This window comes from Mobula hypostoma, chromosome 12 (genome assembly GCF_963921235.1).
Source record: "Mobula hypostoma chromosome 12, sMobHyp1.1, whole genome shotgun sequence".
Lineage (NCBI taxonomy): Eukaryota > Metazoa > Chordata > Chondrichthyes > Myliobatiformes > Myliobatidae > Mobula > Mobula hypostoma.
The window spans coordinates 82079574-82097140 of NC_086108.1; the positions used below are offsets into that span (position 1 = coordinate 82079574).

Below are 17567 nucleotides of genomic sequence, written 5' to 3' on the forward strand. Positions count from 1 at the left end.
AAATCAGACATGATGGAATGACCGAGCTGATTTGATGGCCCGAAAGGCCTAATTCTGCTCCTTTGTCTCATGGGCTAAATGCCATCTGAGGTGGCAATTCACTCACTTCAAGGCATATTCAGATACTGCTCCTATCAGATCTTGAGCTGTAAATAAGTTTTAAAAACTTCAATTTTGCCAGTTTATTTTAATTAACAATTGAATTAGACTTTGCTGCAGTTCAGGGATGCTAACTAGAGTTATTATCATTGTTTTGCAATTTTTAGCCCTATCAATTAGTAAAGAAAGAACTTCAGGCCAAAATGCCAACCTTCAGTTTCTATAATAAATTGTAACTAAGTCATTCATGGCATAATAACACCTGGACATTCAATGCTTTCCATTTCTACCCAAGGTTTTACTATTATGATTTTTTTCCTCACTTCCTTATGCAAACATGATGTGCATCTGTTACAAAAAACTAATATATTCTGTTTAATCACAATCAAATCTGATCAGTCAGTACATTGCACAACATCAACATTTTGCAAGGCAAATTCTTATTGCGAAATGTAACGTTATAATATGTATCGCCAACAGAGAATTCTGAAGATGTTTTGAAAAAATCCCTGAAATTTCTTACATTTTCAGGTGGAGGGGATATTTGTTTAAAACTTCAAGAATTAATAAATAACAGAAGTCGATGTGTACTTTACATGGGAATTTCAGTGCAGTGTACTTCTTGTTCAAATTCCTCAAAAATGTGATTCCTTTCATCGCATATCCCATAAAACATTTCATCTTCCATATGGCCCCCTCTTTTCTGACTCTCCTCGGGTGTTGATCGCTCAGTGCTTGCGACATCTCTCTGGTTACTCCCAGAGACACTGGCAGTTGGCTGGGTACGCAGACTCGGGCTGTCACAGGTGGCACTTGCGCTCCGAGTTGGGTGGCTCTGTCCTTCGCCTCTGGAACAAGATGACTTGCAGCCGAGAAGGAACAAGTTGTTCGAGGAAGATGAGCTGACCATTCCGTTGTCCTCTTGGAAGGTGGCAAGTGGAGCTGTTGTGAACCCTCCTGTATTTCTGTAAATGGACAGAGGAAAGTCAATGAAACTTCACGAATTTTGAATTTGTCAGTTGATACCTCGCTAGGATATGACTAAATAAATTTGTGTGTGATGGATAGAAATATGCTTTGGGTCTCAAGAGTGTATGCTAATACAAGTCCCACATCTTCTTTAAATACCAAACTCACGGACTTACAGGCAATATTAGTCGACCCCCACAAGGAATACTCAAATTCCTTTTGGAAATGACTCCTGCTTCTGAACTGTGAAAACGCATCCCAGACTTTAAATACAATAGTGAGAATAATTACTGGCTGGAATTGATTATTTCGGAATTTTCAAACTCTAAATTTGAAGCAGCGATCTTAATAAAGGTCTCTTTCAATATTATTATCAATGTCATATGTAACATTTCCTAAGCATGAAGTGATTAAGCCACCTGTGACCTTTTGTTTTTGAAATTAGTTTCTTCCCCCTGAATTTCACACCTTTAACAGTCAATTTGAATCTTGGCCGGCTGGTGACGCAATGACATCAGCGCCGGACTCCAGAGCGAAGGTTCCCGAGTTCGAATCCAAGTCGGGCCACCCCCCCGTGCACACTTTCCATCCGTGCTGGGTTGAGCGTCGAGCTAGCCACTCGGCCTCGTAAAAAAAAATAAAGGGCCAAGTCAGGAACATCCATATCGCGACCTGGTTAATCCGAAAGGAGGCCAATCCTGACACCACGCGCCAGACAAGAATGGCTGACTGGTGCAACACGCTAAAAAAAAAAATAATTTGAATATGGTAAGTGGTTCAGGCTTAGTCAGAAACTGGTGTGCATTTAGCAAGATGCACAACCAGGAGAAAAGGGAAATGATGTTTAACACCCACAAAATGCTGGAGGAACTCAGCAAGTCAGGCAGCTTCTATGGAGAGGAATAAATAACTTTTGTTTCAGACCCAGACCCTTCATCAGGACTGGAAAGGAAGGGGAAAGAAGCCGGAATAAGGAAGTGGTGGGAGGGGAAGGAGTACAAACTGGCAGGTGACCGGGTGAGGGTGAAGGTAGGTAGGTGGGGTGAGGTGCATTTAATGTAAAGAACACTTTGAGAAGGAGAACTCACTTTCCATCAGAAACTGTTATGTCATTCCAGATGGAGCACGTTTCTCCTTCGTTCCCAGAGTCTCTGTGGACCAGAACTTCTGCCTTCAGGGATGAGTGACCCTCTCCGTCCAGCTGTTCTGGTTGGAGTGAGGTGAGAGGGGAGTGCACACCTGGGAGGTCACTGCCCACTGTGAGGTGGTTCTCATCGTTATGAAGAGTTTGCTCATACTGTGTGGCCTGATCACAGGAGGTATATGGAGTCTGGGAGCTGAAAGAGAAAGACAGTCAGCACTTATGCAATATAGGTTGGTAGCATAACAATGTGCGGGACTGGCCTGGGTTTGCTGATGCAATGTTTCAGTGTTGAAGCTTACAGGTGTTGTTTATATCTGCAGAAAAAGCCACTCTAGGAAATGTTTTTTTCTAATCTGAATTATTTTAGGAACAAAGTAACTTAGTTATATAGAACATAGAACAGTATAGCACAGGAACAGGCCACATTGGATAAAACAAATTAAACTGGTATTTAAGTGTCTTAACTGAGCTAAATCCTTCTGCCTATGCAATGCCCAGATCCCTCCACTCTCTGCACATCTAAGAGCCTTTTGATCACTTCTATTCTATCACTGCCATCTCGACATTTCAGGAAACCATTACTGGGTTTAAAAAAATGAAGTGGCCCACACATCTCCTTCAAAATTACCCCTGCCCCCTCACCTCAGAAAAAATATATCTGGCTGCCTACTCTATCTATGGCTTTTTTACAACTCCCATCAGGGCTCCCTCATCTTCAGACACTCCTGAGAAAAGAACCCACATTTTTACAACCTCTTCATATAACATATCACTCTAATCCAGCCATCATCTTGGTAAATCTCTTCTGTACGCTCTCCAGAGCCTCCACATCTTTTCTACAAAGGGACAACATGAAGTGAATGCAATACTCCAAATGTGGCCTATCCAGACTTCTATTAGATGTTTTGTTAGTTTATTTTATTGGCTATTCTCCAGTAACTAAGAGACTAAGTACTGAGATATTCATTGCCCAGACTACTGTAACCAACTCTATCATTAGATGCAGAAATTATCTTCAGTGCAGGAAAAGTTGAAAGCATGGCAGCACAGCAGTTGGTGTGACGCTATTACAGCACCAATGACACGGATTCAGTTCCATCCACTGTCTGTAAGGAGTTTGTATGTCCCCCCATGACAGCATGGGTTTCCTCCGTGTGCTCCAGTTTCCTCCTACATTCAAAAGACGTATGGATTAGTAGGGTCATTGGTCACATGGGTGTAGTTGGGCAGTGGGGCCTTATTGGGACAGAAGGGCCCATTACCATGCAGTATCTCCAAATCAAAGAAAAGAGAAAAAGGCTGGTTGCTAGAGTGAGTGAACCCAGATGGAGAAAGCAAGGCGCTTAGGCTTTGAACAAATGAGCTAAATGAAGAATACAAAATATAATGAATAAAGTTAATCTATATATTAGATTAATCCACAATAGACCAAAAAGCAGCAAACCCAATCTGGTAAAAGCAAAATTGTCAATAATACCCGGACTGTCTATATATCAAAAGTAAGTAATGTTCAAGATCTAGACGGGTATAAACAAATCCTGAGCCACTTAAGGAAGTGGAATGCATTTGCAGGGTTTTGATTAGGAATTCTGAGTTACTAATTCTTCATGTTATAGAAATCTAGAGTCAGGAGTATCATCATTGGCCCCTGACCTGGCTTCTCCAATTTTATACAATCACAGTGAATCATCGTATTAATAATCAGAATCAGGTTTAATATCACTGGCATATATCATGAAATTTGTTGTTTTGTGGCAGCAGTACATTACAATACATAGTAATAAAAACTATAAATTAAAATAAGATATATTTATATATATTTTAAATACATTAAATAAGTAGAGCAAAAAGAGGAAAAATGACTGAGGAGGCGTTTATGGGTTCATTGCCCATTCGGAAATCCATTTTACGAAGCGGTCCTTGAAACGTTGAGAGTGTGTCTTCAGCCTCCTGTACCTCCTCCTTGATGGTAAAAATGAGAAGCTGGTATGTCCTGGCTGATTCTTAATGATGGATGCTGCCTATTAGAGGCAATGCCTTTTGAAGTTTCCTGGATGTCCATGATGGAGCTGGTTGAGTTTACAACTTACTGCAGCTTTTTCTGATCCTCTGCAGCGGCCCCTCCATACCAGACAGTGATGCACCCAGTTAGAATGCTCCCCACCGTGTATCTGTAGACATTGGCAAGTGTGTTTGGTGACATATCAATTCTACTCAAACGCCTAATGAAGTATAGCCACTGCCATACCTTCTTTGTAATTGCATCAATATGTCCAACCCAGGATAGATCCTCAGATGTCAACACTCAGGAACTTGAAACTGCTCACTCTTTCCACCTCTGATCCCTTGGTGAGGACTGAAGTCCACAATCAACTCCTTGGACTTACTGGCATTGATTGCAAGGTTGTTGCTGTGACACCACTTTACCAGCTGATCCATCTCACTCCTGTTCGCCTCCTCATCGCCATCTGAAATTTGGCCAACAATAGTTGAGTTGTCGGTGTATTTATACATGGTGTTTGGACTGTGGTTAGCCACACAGTCATGGGTGTGGAGAGCAGGACAGTGGGCTAAGCACCCATCCTTGAGGTGTGCCACCGTTGACCGTCAGCATGAAGATGTTTTTCCTTGACCCGTATAGACCGTGGTTGTCTGGTGAGGAAGTGAAGGATCCAGTTGCAGAGGGAGGTACAGAGGCCCATGTTTTGGAGCTTGTTGATTAGTACCGAGGGTATGTTTGTGTTTTACACTGAGCTGTAGTCAATAAACAGCCGCCTGGTGTAAGTACTACTATTGTCCAGGTGAACCAAGGCCAAGTGCAGAGCCAGTGAGATCGCAACCACTGTAGACTATTGTGGCGATAGGCAAATTGCAACGGGTCCAAGTTCTTGCCTAGACTGGAGTTGATTCTAGCCATGACCAATCTCTCAAAGCACTTCATCACAGTAGATGTGAGTGCAACTGGTCGCTGGGGTATTTCACCCTGGTCTTCTTGGACACTGGTATGATTGTCACCGTTTTGAAGGAGGTGGGAACCTCTGACTGCAGCAGCCAGAGATTGAAAATGTTGTTGAACACTCCTGTCAGTTGGTAGGCACAGATTTTCAGAGCCCTACCAGGTACAGCATCAGGGCCTGATGCCTTGCGAGGATACACCATCTTGAAAGATGTTCTGATGTCAGCCTCCAAGTCAGAGATCACAGAGTCACCGGATGCTGCAGGGATACAATATTCACACTCTCCCGATACCCCTTGATGCCTTTCACACCTATAAAGATATCCGTCTATTAAAAATGTTCAGTGACTTGGCCTCTACAGCCCTCAGTGGTAACACCACAAGTTCAGCCTCTAAGCAAATCCCTGTACCAGATTTCATGTTTTTAGAGCAGACAGGCAATTGACTAAATGTAAGTTATTAGTACACTGGAGATATCTCCACTTCTGAAACACCAGATATCCAAGCTAATTTTCTGTCCTTCTTTTAACTTCTAGGATAATGGCTAATATTAGGGTCAACAAATTCATCCAGATTAAATACATCCAGATCAAACGGATCAGAAAAGTAATGCTACCCTCTTCTTGGTTCTGAGGTCCAATAACATATTTTGTCACTACATTATGAGCTTTAGTCATAAGGCACTGGCTTAGACAAAGGTTACCAGTTTTGTGTATCACATTTTGAAGGATATGAAGTCTTCGAAGATAGCACCAAAGAGATCTATCAGACTGATGTGATGAGAGCTATGATGTAGATAACTTTGTGCAATTAAGGTTGTTTTATTATACTTAAATCTCCTCTGCACCTTCTCTAAGGCTTCCATATCCTTCCTATAGTGAGATGATGAGGACTGAACACCACTGGTCACTGACTTAAAAGAGAAATTTACTCTCTTTAAAAGTTTTCTCTGCAAAAGAGCTGGTAAAGGCTTGATGGGCTATCTTCTCCACGCCTAAGCAATATTATATGTAACACACTGTAAGGTTTCACTGCTAAGGCTAATGTAATGGCTTCTATGTAATGTTCCACTGTTAAGCTAATGCTTTATCTGCAGCAGCAATGTTTGGGTTATGGCTAGAGATAACGGGTCTCTGGAATGTATGTTATCCAATGGGAGAAACGTTGTTCTCTCTTGTGTGTCTAGGAGCTGGGTTTTTCGCAGTCTTTCGTCAGGGAGCAATGGAGAGAGAGGACGCGAATGGTGAGAGTCAGAAGACCACCAGACGGAGTGGACTGAGGAGCGAGGGTTCAAGGGTCGACGATGCTCAGAGGAGGTTGATGGGGTGATGAATAGCCGTATCAGTGAGCTCCAATGATTCGCAATAGACTTTTTTCCCTAAAATGGGCCCTTTTACTTTTTACTTTCTTTACTAACCCCCTATCCAGATTAAGATTTATAAAGTTCATGCAAATACAAGGAAATCTGCAGATGCTGGATATTCAAGTCAGGACGAAGGGTCTCGGCCTGAAATGTCGACTGTACCTCTTCCTATAGATGCTGCCTGGCCTGCTGCATTCACCAGCATTTTTTGTGTGTGTTATTTATAAAGTTCAATCATTTTACTGCATATGGTGTACTGTCTGATATTTTGCGGTGTGGATTTGTAACGGGGCAACACATCATGCAGCATCCACACAAACGAGATTTCTCAGTTTGGCCGGGCCAGATGTTGTTTTCTCCTGGATGAACACGTGCTGGCTGAGCCTGAGGGTCACATATATATTTCCTTATCTTCTGCATTGATAAATCACCTAAAACTTTGTTTTAATATCTTTTGCACTGAGTAGTAGTACACCATTTATTCTTCTGCTGCAAATTACACAAACTTAAGGTGAAAATCTAATGTTTACTTACAAAATATGCATTTCCCCCTTTATACAAATTTCAGATTTACTACAGACCTCTGAACCAAAGATTTTCATCATTGATCCATGACCCAAAAACAGGATGAATTACCTTGTTTTCAGAGGTACTTCACTTTCCAACATTGAGGTTGGAATTTGATGCTTTGGGAACAAGTGCTTGGTTTCTGATGAGATGGCCGGGACAAACTTAATCTACAAAAGAAGACTGTCTATCAGAAAATCACAAACAAAATACATTGTAAATCAATATTATTCTTCAGTTAAAAACTTGCATCGTTCACTATGTTAGAAATAAGGTTAAGAACATCAGAGCCACCTACTTCTTATTCCACTCTTCGTGTTAATATACCGTAATGTAAGAGTAGAGTGTCCTAACTTAAACTCTTTTATTATCTTGTTAGTCAGCAGTGTTCTGGTACAAAATGAACAGCTACATGTCAGGAAATATAGAGGAGGCTTGACACAAATGCAGAGCAGCAGAGACAGTTTAATGGTGAGTGATCTTTTTAAATAATAAACTACAAAACAATAAAGTATGAGGAGCAACAAAATGAGAGAACTGATACTTAAAATAACAAGGCAAGAGAAAGTCAGGAGCAACTGGTTGAGGCTGGCTGGTTTGATGGGTGAAAGAGGACTGTGGATGAGGTCTGGGTTTGAATAAGTTGCAGGTGATGAATTGGAAATGAGTGGCAGGTGATTTCTGATAGCTGGATGGAGACTGGGAGAGGCCTGACAGGACTCCACTCCTCCAACACCTGGCACCCAACGACCCAGGACAATCTGGAAGGTCCAGTAGAACTCCTTAATGGGCGTTGGAATCCTAGATGAAACTGAACAGCACCCAAGACCTCTCTTCTAGGCTATACCCTTCCCAGTCGACCAGACACTGCACACCCTGTCCACAATGATGTGAATCCATCCACTGGTCATCTGTGTAGTCTGGACCACATTCCACCATGCTAGAGGTGCAGGCTCAAGAACATTGAGTGGTTGGTGGACAATGGGCTTGAGGCAGAGCACATGGATTGTACGTGAGGGCTGGTAACAGCTGGAGATGGTAAGTGATTGAATTTATGTGATGGCTAGTCTTAGAGACCAGTGAGCTGGGTGAGAGCTTGTGGGAGTCAATGTGCAGGGGCAGATCTTGGGCGGACAGCAAGACACGGTTCCCAGGCCAGAGTAGTCTGGCTGGGCAATGCTAGCAGTTGGCCTGGTGGCAATAGGCATGGTTGGCAGCTAGGATGGCCCCCTGTACCCTCTTTCAAGCATTCCAGTCGCAGCAAACAAGAGCGGTGGTGAATGGGACCTCCACCATTGCCCCTCTACCGTAGGGAACAATGATGGTTGGTAGTCTTGAAACGCTTAAGAGGATAACATAGCCATAGCAGAGGAGGTGTTCAGATTGTGGGACAGTTCCGCCCAGAGCAGGTCCTTCTTCCTTGTGGAAGAGTTAAAGAAACTTTGCAGAAACTTCTTCACTTGGCTGATTAGCTCTTCTTGACCATTTGTCTGTGGATGATAGCCACAGGACAAACTCACTGAGGTGCGGAGGAGGATGCAGAAGGCTTGCCAGAAGCGGGAGATGAATTGTGTGTCCCGGTCTGACACAACATCCTGAGGGAACTACAGGCGAACTACATACTGGAGAACTAGGTCCACCGTTTCAGTGCCTGGTGGAAGTCTGGGGAGGGCAATGAAGTGGGCTGCCCCAGAGAACTGGTCCACCACTGTCATGATCACTGTGGCCACATCGGAATGTGGGAAACCTGTGATGAAATCCATGACGATGTGGGACCACAGGCATCTTGGGACTGGAAGGAGCTGCAGGAGCCCATGAGGTGAAGTCGATTTGCTCAAAGCAGTGGGCACAAGGAGCCTGACGTGGGTTCAGCTGGTGGGTCTGTTGAATAGATGAGGTTCTAGTGATCAGTCCAGGTCAGCAAGGGTTCAGTGTTCCCCATTAGCCAATGTCTCCATTCCTCCAAGGCCCACTTAATGGTGAGTATCTCCCTGTCTCCTACTCTATAATGGTGCTGTGTAGAATTGAACCAGTGCAGGGGTCAGAAAGTGTTAAATCGTTGTGAGTAGAGCTAAGGAACTACAAACATAAAAAGACCCTGATTGGAGTTATATACAGTCCCCAAACAGTAGTAAAGATGTGGTCTACAAATTACAATGGGAGGTAGCAAATGAATGCCAAAAGGGCAATGTTATGACAGTCATGGGGGATTTCAATATGCAGGTAGATTGGGAAAATCAGGTTGATGCTGGTTCCAAGAGGGGGAATTTCTAGAATGCCTATGAGATTACTTTTTAGAGAAGCTCAAGGTTGAGCCCACTAGGGGATCAACTATTCTGGACTGGGTGATGTGCAATGAGCCTAAATTGATTAGCGAGCTTAAGGTAAAGGAACCCTTAGGAGTAAGCGATCATAATATGATACAATTCATCCTGCAGTTTGAGGAGAACCTAACATCAGATGCATCAGTGTTACAGTGGAGTAAAGGGAATTACAGAGGCATGAGAGAAGAGCTGACCGAAATTGATTGGAAAAGAACAGTGGCAGGGATGACAGCAGAGCAGCAATAGCTGAAATTTTTGGAAGCAATTTGGAAGGTGCAGGAATTATACATGCCAAAGAGAAAGTAGTATTCTAAAGGCAAGATGACACAATCGTGGCTAACAAGAGAAGTTGAAGCCAACATAGAAGCCGACAAGAAGGCATATAGTAGAGCAAAAATTAGTGGGAAGTTCAAGGTCTGGAAAGTTTTGAAAAACCCAACAAAAGACAACTAAAAAAGTAATTAAGAAGAAAAAGATGAAATATGAAGGTAAGCTAGCCAATAATATTAAAGAGGAAACCTAAAGTTTCTTCTGATACATGAAGTGTAAGAGAGATGTGAGAGTAGATATCGGACCACAGGAAAATGATGCTGGCGTGGCAGTAATGGGGGACAATGAAATGCCAGATGAGCTGAATAAGTATTTTGCATCAGTCTTCATTATGGAAGACATTAGTAGTATGCTGGAAGTATGAGTGTGTCAGCGCGTAGAAGTGTGTGAAGTTACCATTACTAGGGAGAAGGTTCTTGGGAAACTGAAAGGTCTGAAGGTAGCTAAGTCACCTGGACCAGATGGTGTACACCCCAGGGTTCTGAAAGAGGTGGCTGAAGAGATTGTGGAGGCATTAGTAATTCTTTCAAGAATCAAATGATTCTGGCAAAATTCCAGAGGAATGGAAGAGTGCAAATGTTACTCCACTCTTCAAGAAGCAAGAGAGGCCAAAGAAAGGAAATTATAGGGTAGTTATTCAGAGCTCAGTTGTTGGGAAGATATTGGAGTCAATTGTTAAGGATGTGATTTTGGGGTATTTGGAGGCACGTGATAAAACAGACCATTGTCAGTATGGTTTCCTTAAGTGAAAATCTTGCCAAACAAATCATTTGGAATTCTTTGAAAAAATAACAAGCAGGATAGACAAAGGAGAATACGTACTCGGTTTTTCAGAAGGTGCCACCCATAAGGCTGCTGAACAAGCTAAGAGCCCATGGCATTACAGGGAAGATACTGGCATGGATAAAGCAGTGGCTGATTGGCAGAAGGCAAAGCGTGGGAATAAAGGGAGCCTTTTCTGGTTGGCTGCCAGTGACTAGTGGTGTTCCTCGGGGGCTGCTTCTTCTTCATTATATGTCAATGATTTGGATGATGGAAGAGTTTGCTTTGGGGAAAAGTATGTAGATGATATGAAGATAGGTGGAGGGGCAAGCTCTTTTGAGGACATAGAAAGGCTACAGAAGGATTTAGACAGATTAGGAGAATGGACAATGATACTGGCAGATGGAATACAGTACCAGGAAACGTTTGGTCATGCACTTTGGTAAAAGGAATGAAATGGTTGACTATTTTCTAGATGGAGAGAAAATACAAAAAATCGCAGAGCAAAGGGATTTGGGAGTCCTCATGTAGGATTCCCCAAAGGTTAATTCGCAAGTTGAGTCATTGGTAAATATGATGTTAGCGTTTATTTCAAGAGGACTAGAATATAAAAGCAGGGATGCAATGCAGAGGCTTTTTAAAAGCACTGGGGAGTCCTCAGTTGGAGTATTGTGAGCAGTTTTGAGCCCCTTATCTAAGAAAGGATATGCTGACATTGGAGAGGGTTCAAAGGAGATTCACAAAAATAATCCTGGGATTGAAAGGCTTGTCATATAAGAAGCGTTTGATGAATCTGGGCCTGTCCTCATTGGATTTCAGAAGAATGAGGGGTGACCTCGTTGAAACCTATCAAATAGTGAAAGATCTTGATGGAATGGATGCAGAGAGGATGTTTCCTGTGCTGAGAGAGTCTAAGACCAGAGGACACAGCCTCCGAATAGAGGGGTGTCCTTTTAGAATGGAGATGAGGAGGAATTTCTTCAGCCAGAGTGTGATGAATCTATGGAATCTGTTGCCATAGGCGGCTGCGGACGTCAAGTCTGTATGTATATTTAAGGCAGAGGCTGACAGATTCTTGATTAGTCAGGGCATGAAGGATCTGGGGAGCAGGCAGGAAATTGGGGCGGAGAGGGAAAATGGATCAGCCATGATGAAATGGTGGAGCAGACCCAATGGGCCAAACGGCCTAATGTATTGTATTGTCTTAAGAAGGCAGAACAAGGGTGTTCCTTCCTGTCTGGTCTTCACTGGAAGAGGATGGCCCCAGTTTCCATATCAAATGTGACCACCTCCACCAGAGGTGATCAGATGGCAGAGAATGGGAGCAGTGGTGAAACACCTTCTGAGCTCCTTGAGAACGCGGTCCGAGGCAGCAGACTAGGTTGTATGTGAAGTAGGTGATTTGGTCAGGGAGGTGAAAATAGCAGCGATTTGGCAGTAGTTAGAAACAGAAATCTACAGCAGATTACAGGCTCTTCGGCCCACAATGTTGTGCTGACCATGTAACCTGCTCTAGAAACTGCCGAGAATTTCCCTACCACAAAGCCCTCTATTTGAAACCTAATGAAACGGCAGTAGAAGTTGGAGAAGCCCAAGGAGCTGTATAGCTGTTTGAGGGAACACGCTGGTGGCCATTCAACGATGGAACACACTTTCTCTCAGTCCATGGTTATGACTGGGGTGAAAGGACATGGAAGGAAATGACTGGAGTGTGGAACTGGCATTTCTCTAACTTGCAATACACTTGGTTTTTGAGGACACACTGAAGGACTGAATGGATATGACAGATGTGGTCTTGGAGGTCCTTGTCAAAGATTAGGGCGTGTAGCATGTCTTGGAGGATCTTGTAAATGAAGGCTTGGAAAATGGCTGGACTATTGAAAAGTCCAAAAAGCATCACCCAATATATGTAGTGGCCAAGTGGTTAAGGCATTGGACTAGCGACCTGAAGGTTGTGAGTACGAGCTCCAGCCGAGGGAACGTGTTGTGTCCTTGAGCAAGGCACTTAATCACACATTGCTCTGCAACAACACTGGTGCCAAGCTGTATGGGTCCTAATGCCCTTCCCTTGGACAACATTGGTGTCGTGGAGAGGGGAGACTTGCAGCATGGGCAACTGCTGGTCTTCCATACAACCTTGCCCAGGCCTGCGCCCTGGAGAGTGAAGACTTTCCAGGCGCAGATCCATGGTCTCACAAGACTGGGTGTTATGAACGCCATCTTGCACTCATCCCCTGGCAGATGCAGATCAGGTTGTACACTCCATAGATCCAGTTTGGTGACGACCTGGGCCCCACAGACTGTTCAAATGATCTATTCATCATAGGAGAGGGTAGCGGTTCTTAACGGTGATTTTATTGAGTCCATGGTAGACATGCAGGGTCTGAGTGCCCCATTTTTATTTTTGACGAGAAAGATTCCTGCACCGGCTGTGGACTGGGATGGTCGAACAAAGCCGTATTGCAGTGCTTCTGCAAAGGAGTTATCCATGGCTTCGAGAGGGAGTACAGACAACCTCAGGGAGAAGTGGTGCCCGGAAGGAGGTCGATCGTGCAGTTGTGTGGTCTGTGAAGTGGCAGGTGCTGCCTTCCATCTCACCGAAAGCAGTGGCTCAACTGTGGTATTCCTGCAGGAGCTTGGTGAGGTCCAGGGCTTCCTCCATCTCAATGGATTTATGCTGTGAAGTCAACTGAGGCTGCAGGCAGGTGGGTCCCCAACAGTGCAGACGATCAGGCGAAGTGAGGGTCGGGGGTGGAGAGCCAGGCATAACCATACATGAGAGGAATGAATGAACTCGCAGTGCTCTCCAATGCTCATGTGCACAGCCTACGTGCGCACTCTGACCATCCCAGACCCCACAGGACATCTGTCATCTGCTGTAATGTAGAAGGGGTGAGGGATAGGTTCAGATGGGCGTCCAAACTGCACACACTGAATCTGAGCAACACACACAGACTGCTGGAGAAACTGGAGCAACTCCAGCATTTTGTGAATGTTGCTTGGATTTCCAGCATCTGCAGATTTTCGCTTGTTTGTGATTGGATACACAGAGTCTGGTCCAGAAAGTTGCCTGCTGCAGCAGAATCCATCAGAACCTCCTATGTGGGCGTACAGCTGTCACGGCGTAGAGGAGGACAGAGAGAATGAGGTGGGCTATAATGCTGGAACAAGAGGCTGGAGGAGCCTATCAGATTGACAGCCCCTCATCTCCACCTGGTGGTGCCATTTTCTCAGATACAGTGGGCATTTGATGCGTGGGTGATCGGCTGCTCCGCAGTAAGCGCACAAGCTGTTTTTCCATTGACTCTCACGGTATTAGGAGGTTAAGGAATCTCTCCCTAACTGCATAGGTCCTGGAGGCAGCGCTGATGAGGGTCCTGCAGTCTGAAATGGGGTTCTGGCTGGTGATCTGGGGGGTCGTTCCATAAGACACTTGTATCATGGACGGCCAGAGTGGTGAGCCATTCAAGGTTATTGGGCATCTCCCAGGTAGGCTGCTCAACTTTCAAATGCTCCAAGAGGCCATGATGGTAAAGGGCCAGCAGTGCTTCTGCATTTGAGCTACACTCTGCGTCAAGGCTCTTGAGTTCCACGGTGTAACCCAGCACCGATCATGAGCTTTGAGACAGGCGAAGTATCCAATCCACTACCTCTCTTCCACTTCCCAGACGGTCATGAACCCAATGCATCTCGGTGGAGAAATCCGCATACTTATTGCGGGTGGTGGTTTTATGGTCCCATTTAGTGGCAGCCCAGGTCAGAGAAAACCCAGTCAAGAGAGACATGACGAATGCAGCCTTGGCTCAGTTTGTGGAATACAGAGAAGGCTGCAGCTCGAAGTGCAAGATGCACAGGGACAGAAAGTTGTGGCATCGGTTTAAGGATCTGTTGAAGTCTTCAGGCACTAGAACCCGGGGATCTGAGGGAGGAGGTTAACTTGCGTGGGTTGCTGTAATGAGATGGAGGGTTGGTTGAGAGTGGCGAGCAGATGGTGAATGGTTTCCTGCTGCTTCTGGATCATGTACTTTTGTTGGCAGATGACCTTCTTCAGGTGAGGAAACTCTGCAGGATCAATTGCTGGCTCACCCATCATATCAGGAAATGTACAGGAAGCTTGACCCAAACACAAAGCTGTGACAATGATTTAGCAGTGAAAGATCACGTTAATAATAATCTGCAAAATAACAAGCTATAAGGGGCCACAAAACAAGAGAGAGAATGGGAGAGAGAACAGATACTTAACATGACAAGGCAACCAGGAAACTGAAGGCTAGGAGCAACTGGTTGAGGCTGGCTGGTTCAGTGTGTGAACAGGGACTGTGGATGAGAGCAGGGTTTAAATAGGCTGCAGGTGATGAATTGGAAATGAGTGGCAGGTGATTCCTGTTAGATGGGTGGAGACTAAGGTTCAGCAAAGCTAACCTGTGCTGATGCCTGAGTGGTAGTAATTTCAGGCAGCTCCTAGTCTCGGATGTTTGACCTTCATTGCTGCCTTGACCCTGATTTCCCCCGCCAGTGCCACATGTTGCTACGGCAGGACTGAGGAGAGGAAGATGCAAAGCACTGGAGCCTCATCTCTCTCGGATGAAGGAGATGGGCAGGAGCTATGCAGTTTGCTGCTGAGATGCCAGGATAAGAAGGTGGGCATTCTGTCAGTAGCTTGTTAACAGTAAAGTGCTCCCAATTACAATATCTTTCTCAGCAAGAGTTTATAGCTCTCCACAACGTACAGGACCTTCTCCGACTTGTGGGAAGCTCAGTTGGGTGGCCTGCTGTAACAGGCATGGCAACCTAATTTATCCAAGAATATGAAAAAGTAAATTATGGTAAGTTGTTGGAATGAGAATTAGTTGGAGGATATTAGATTGCATTTAGCTTGCCATGAGACGGAGAGCTCTTCCCTTTCCGACACCATCCAGCTGAGAAGAAATAGGTGTGTAAATGTTTCTGTGAAAGTGTAAGTCATACTCAATTATAATACTTAGCATCAACATCATGTTTTGTAATATTTTTAAAGAGCGCTGCATGTAACTGTTAAAAAATTTGAATTAAAAAAAGAACAAAGCAGAGATTTCCTACAGTTATTTTTGTCCTTCTGACAGTAATACACAGATGGCCCAACCAACGCTGTTTGCACTTGAACTTCAGTCTTTATAGGACAGTTTATACTAAACGTTCGTTTGTTTTAGGAATAAAATAACAAATCAAGTTCCTGTCATTGCTTTATAGCTGTCACTGCAGAAAGAGAAAATGTAAATGCTGGCAACACACACAAAATGCTGGAGGAACTTAGCAGGCCAGGTGGCATATTTGGAAAAGAGTACAGCCGATGTTTCGGGCCAAGATCCTTCAGCAGGATTGTACTTTCTGTCAAAGAGTCTCGGCCCAAAACATTGACTGTTTACTCTTTTCCATAGATGCTGCCTGGCCTTTTGAGTTCCTCCAGCTTTTTGTGTGTGTTGCTTGGATTTCCAGCATCTGCAGATTTTCTCTTGTTTGTAATAAATACTGGTCTCACTTTAAGGAACTAGCAGCAATCTTTTAAAATATGTCCTCTTAAAAAAGACCAGTGCAAATGAAATAAAAAGTCAGAATGGTGGTAATTTTCATTCTGTTGAATAAGCTTTGCATGCTAACATTCCATACGCACTTATTTCAATGTATTCATCTTTAAGCTCATTATTTATTGAACTGGTCCTCAATTAAATTTCTCTCCAAAATTTATTCTCTCTCTTGGTGGAAATGTTCCAGCTGCCTCCTGATGTTCACTCTAAAAATACACCGCTTTTTTTTGAAAGGATTAAATCTTTCTCATACCTGTGGATAACACTGACAAATGGCCCAGATAATCCCCCCAATGATCATCACGATCCCAATGGAACAGAAGGTGCCATAGACTCCAGGCTTATCCACGTTCATAATGAACATTCCAACCATTATAAGGAAGAATCCCAGGACAATAAGGCTGTAGGAAAAAGTCCTGTCCTCTGCCATTTCCACTGGCCAGTGGGTCAGTTATCAGAAACAGTTCAGTGAAACATGTAGTTCTTCCCCGCATTCACAAATAGACCGATGTCCATCTGAGGTTAGGAACCAATAGCACGATCTGGCTGACGCCAGTATCAACAAGAGGCTGATGCTGATGATTTTGCTGTTAAGTTGGTCAGGTTACAAATTTACATTAAACAACTCATTTCCTCTCAGGTTTGATCCAGTCAGTTCCAATGAACACAACAAACACAAATACCTCTATAAGTTCACAAACCACTGGAGCTTTATTGCACGTAGCTATAACCTTCCTTCCAGGCTTTTATCAAGTAGAGATTTATTCAATAATTCTCCATGTTTCCAAAACTGAAAAATAGTATCATTCAGATGAACAAATTCAATCGTACAAATATGTACGGTTTTTTACAGTCCGTTTTATGAATGTTCACTTTGCAGGAGCGAGAGAGGTGTTTGAAAGGAAAACCTGTTTAGTGCCCAGGGTTGCAGGGGTGTAAGTGGTGTGATGTTGTTAGTCAGCTATTTCCATTCAAAATATTTAACCTTTTAAACTTCTAATTTGAATGTACTTTACATTCTGTATCACAGCAACCTGAACAAGAAACCATGCCTAATGTACTGCTAGGTTTGTATAATTTAATAGATAAGATGTTGAAATATTTGCCCTTATGCAGTAAGATATATGACTTTCTTTTGCTTTTTTTTCCATTGCTGATTATTTATAATAACAATAAAGCTGCCTCGTGTTGATCAGACCATCTCATGGTGCTTAAAAGCCTTAATGTGGAACAGAAAGTGACTTTTAAATATTTTCCCTATTTAAAACTATCTGGAGAAAAGAGTTTACAGATTCAAGTCCCAGAGAAAGCAAAGGATATAGAACAGTGTAGCACAATGCCCTTCGGCCCATAATGTCTGTGTCTGCCCCGATTCCAATCTAAACTAACCCCATTTGCCTGCACAAAGTCCATATCTCTATTCTTTGTTTGTCAATGTGTCTGTCTAAATGCTTCTTAAACATTCTTATCGTATCAGCTTCTGCCACTT

The 17567-nt window shown here is 43.6% G+C and overlaps 1 protein-coding gene across 1 annotated transcript; it reads right to left on the bottom strand.

Annotated features, from left to right (window-relative positions):
- Window positions 1-395: 395 nt before the first annotated feature.
- bsnd (barttin CLCNK type accessory subunit beta) lies at window positions 396-16560 on the bottom strand. The gene is made up of 4 exons (XM_063065009.1): window positions 16332-16560; window positions 7168-7268; window positions 2157-2405; window positions 396-1064 (listed from the first exon to the last, which is right to left on the bottom strand). The coding sequence occupies exons 1-4, from the start codon at window positions 16506-16508 to the stop codon at window positions 692-694; spliced, it is 900 nt and encodes a 299-aa protein (XP_062921079.1). The 5' UTR covers window positions 16509-16560; the 3' UTR covers window positions 396-691.
- Window positions 16561-17567: the final 1007 nt, after the last annotated feature.

Coding starts and splice junctions, on each gene's coding strand:
- bsnd (XM_063065009.1), bottom strand. CDS start 16,508: ATGGCAGAGGACAGGACTTTTTCCTACAGCCTTATTGTCCTGGGATTC. Junction 2,406..7,167: donor GAAGTACCTCTGAAAACAAG/GTAATTCATCCT, acceptor TTTCTCTTTCAG/CTCCCAGACTCCATATACCT. Junction 1,065..2,156: donor ATAACAGTTTCTGATGGAAA/GTGAGTTCTCCT, acceptor GTCCATTTACAG/AAATACAGGAGGGTTCACAA.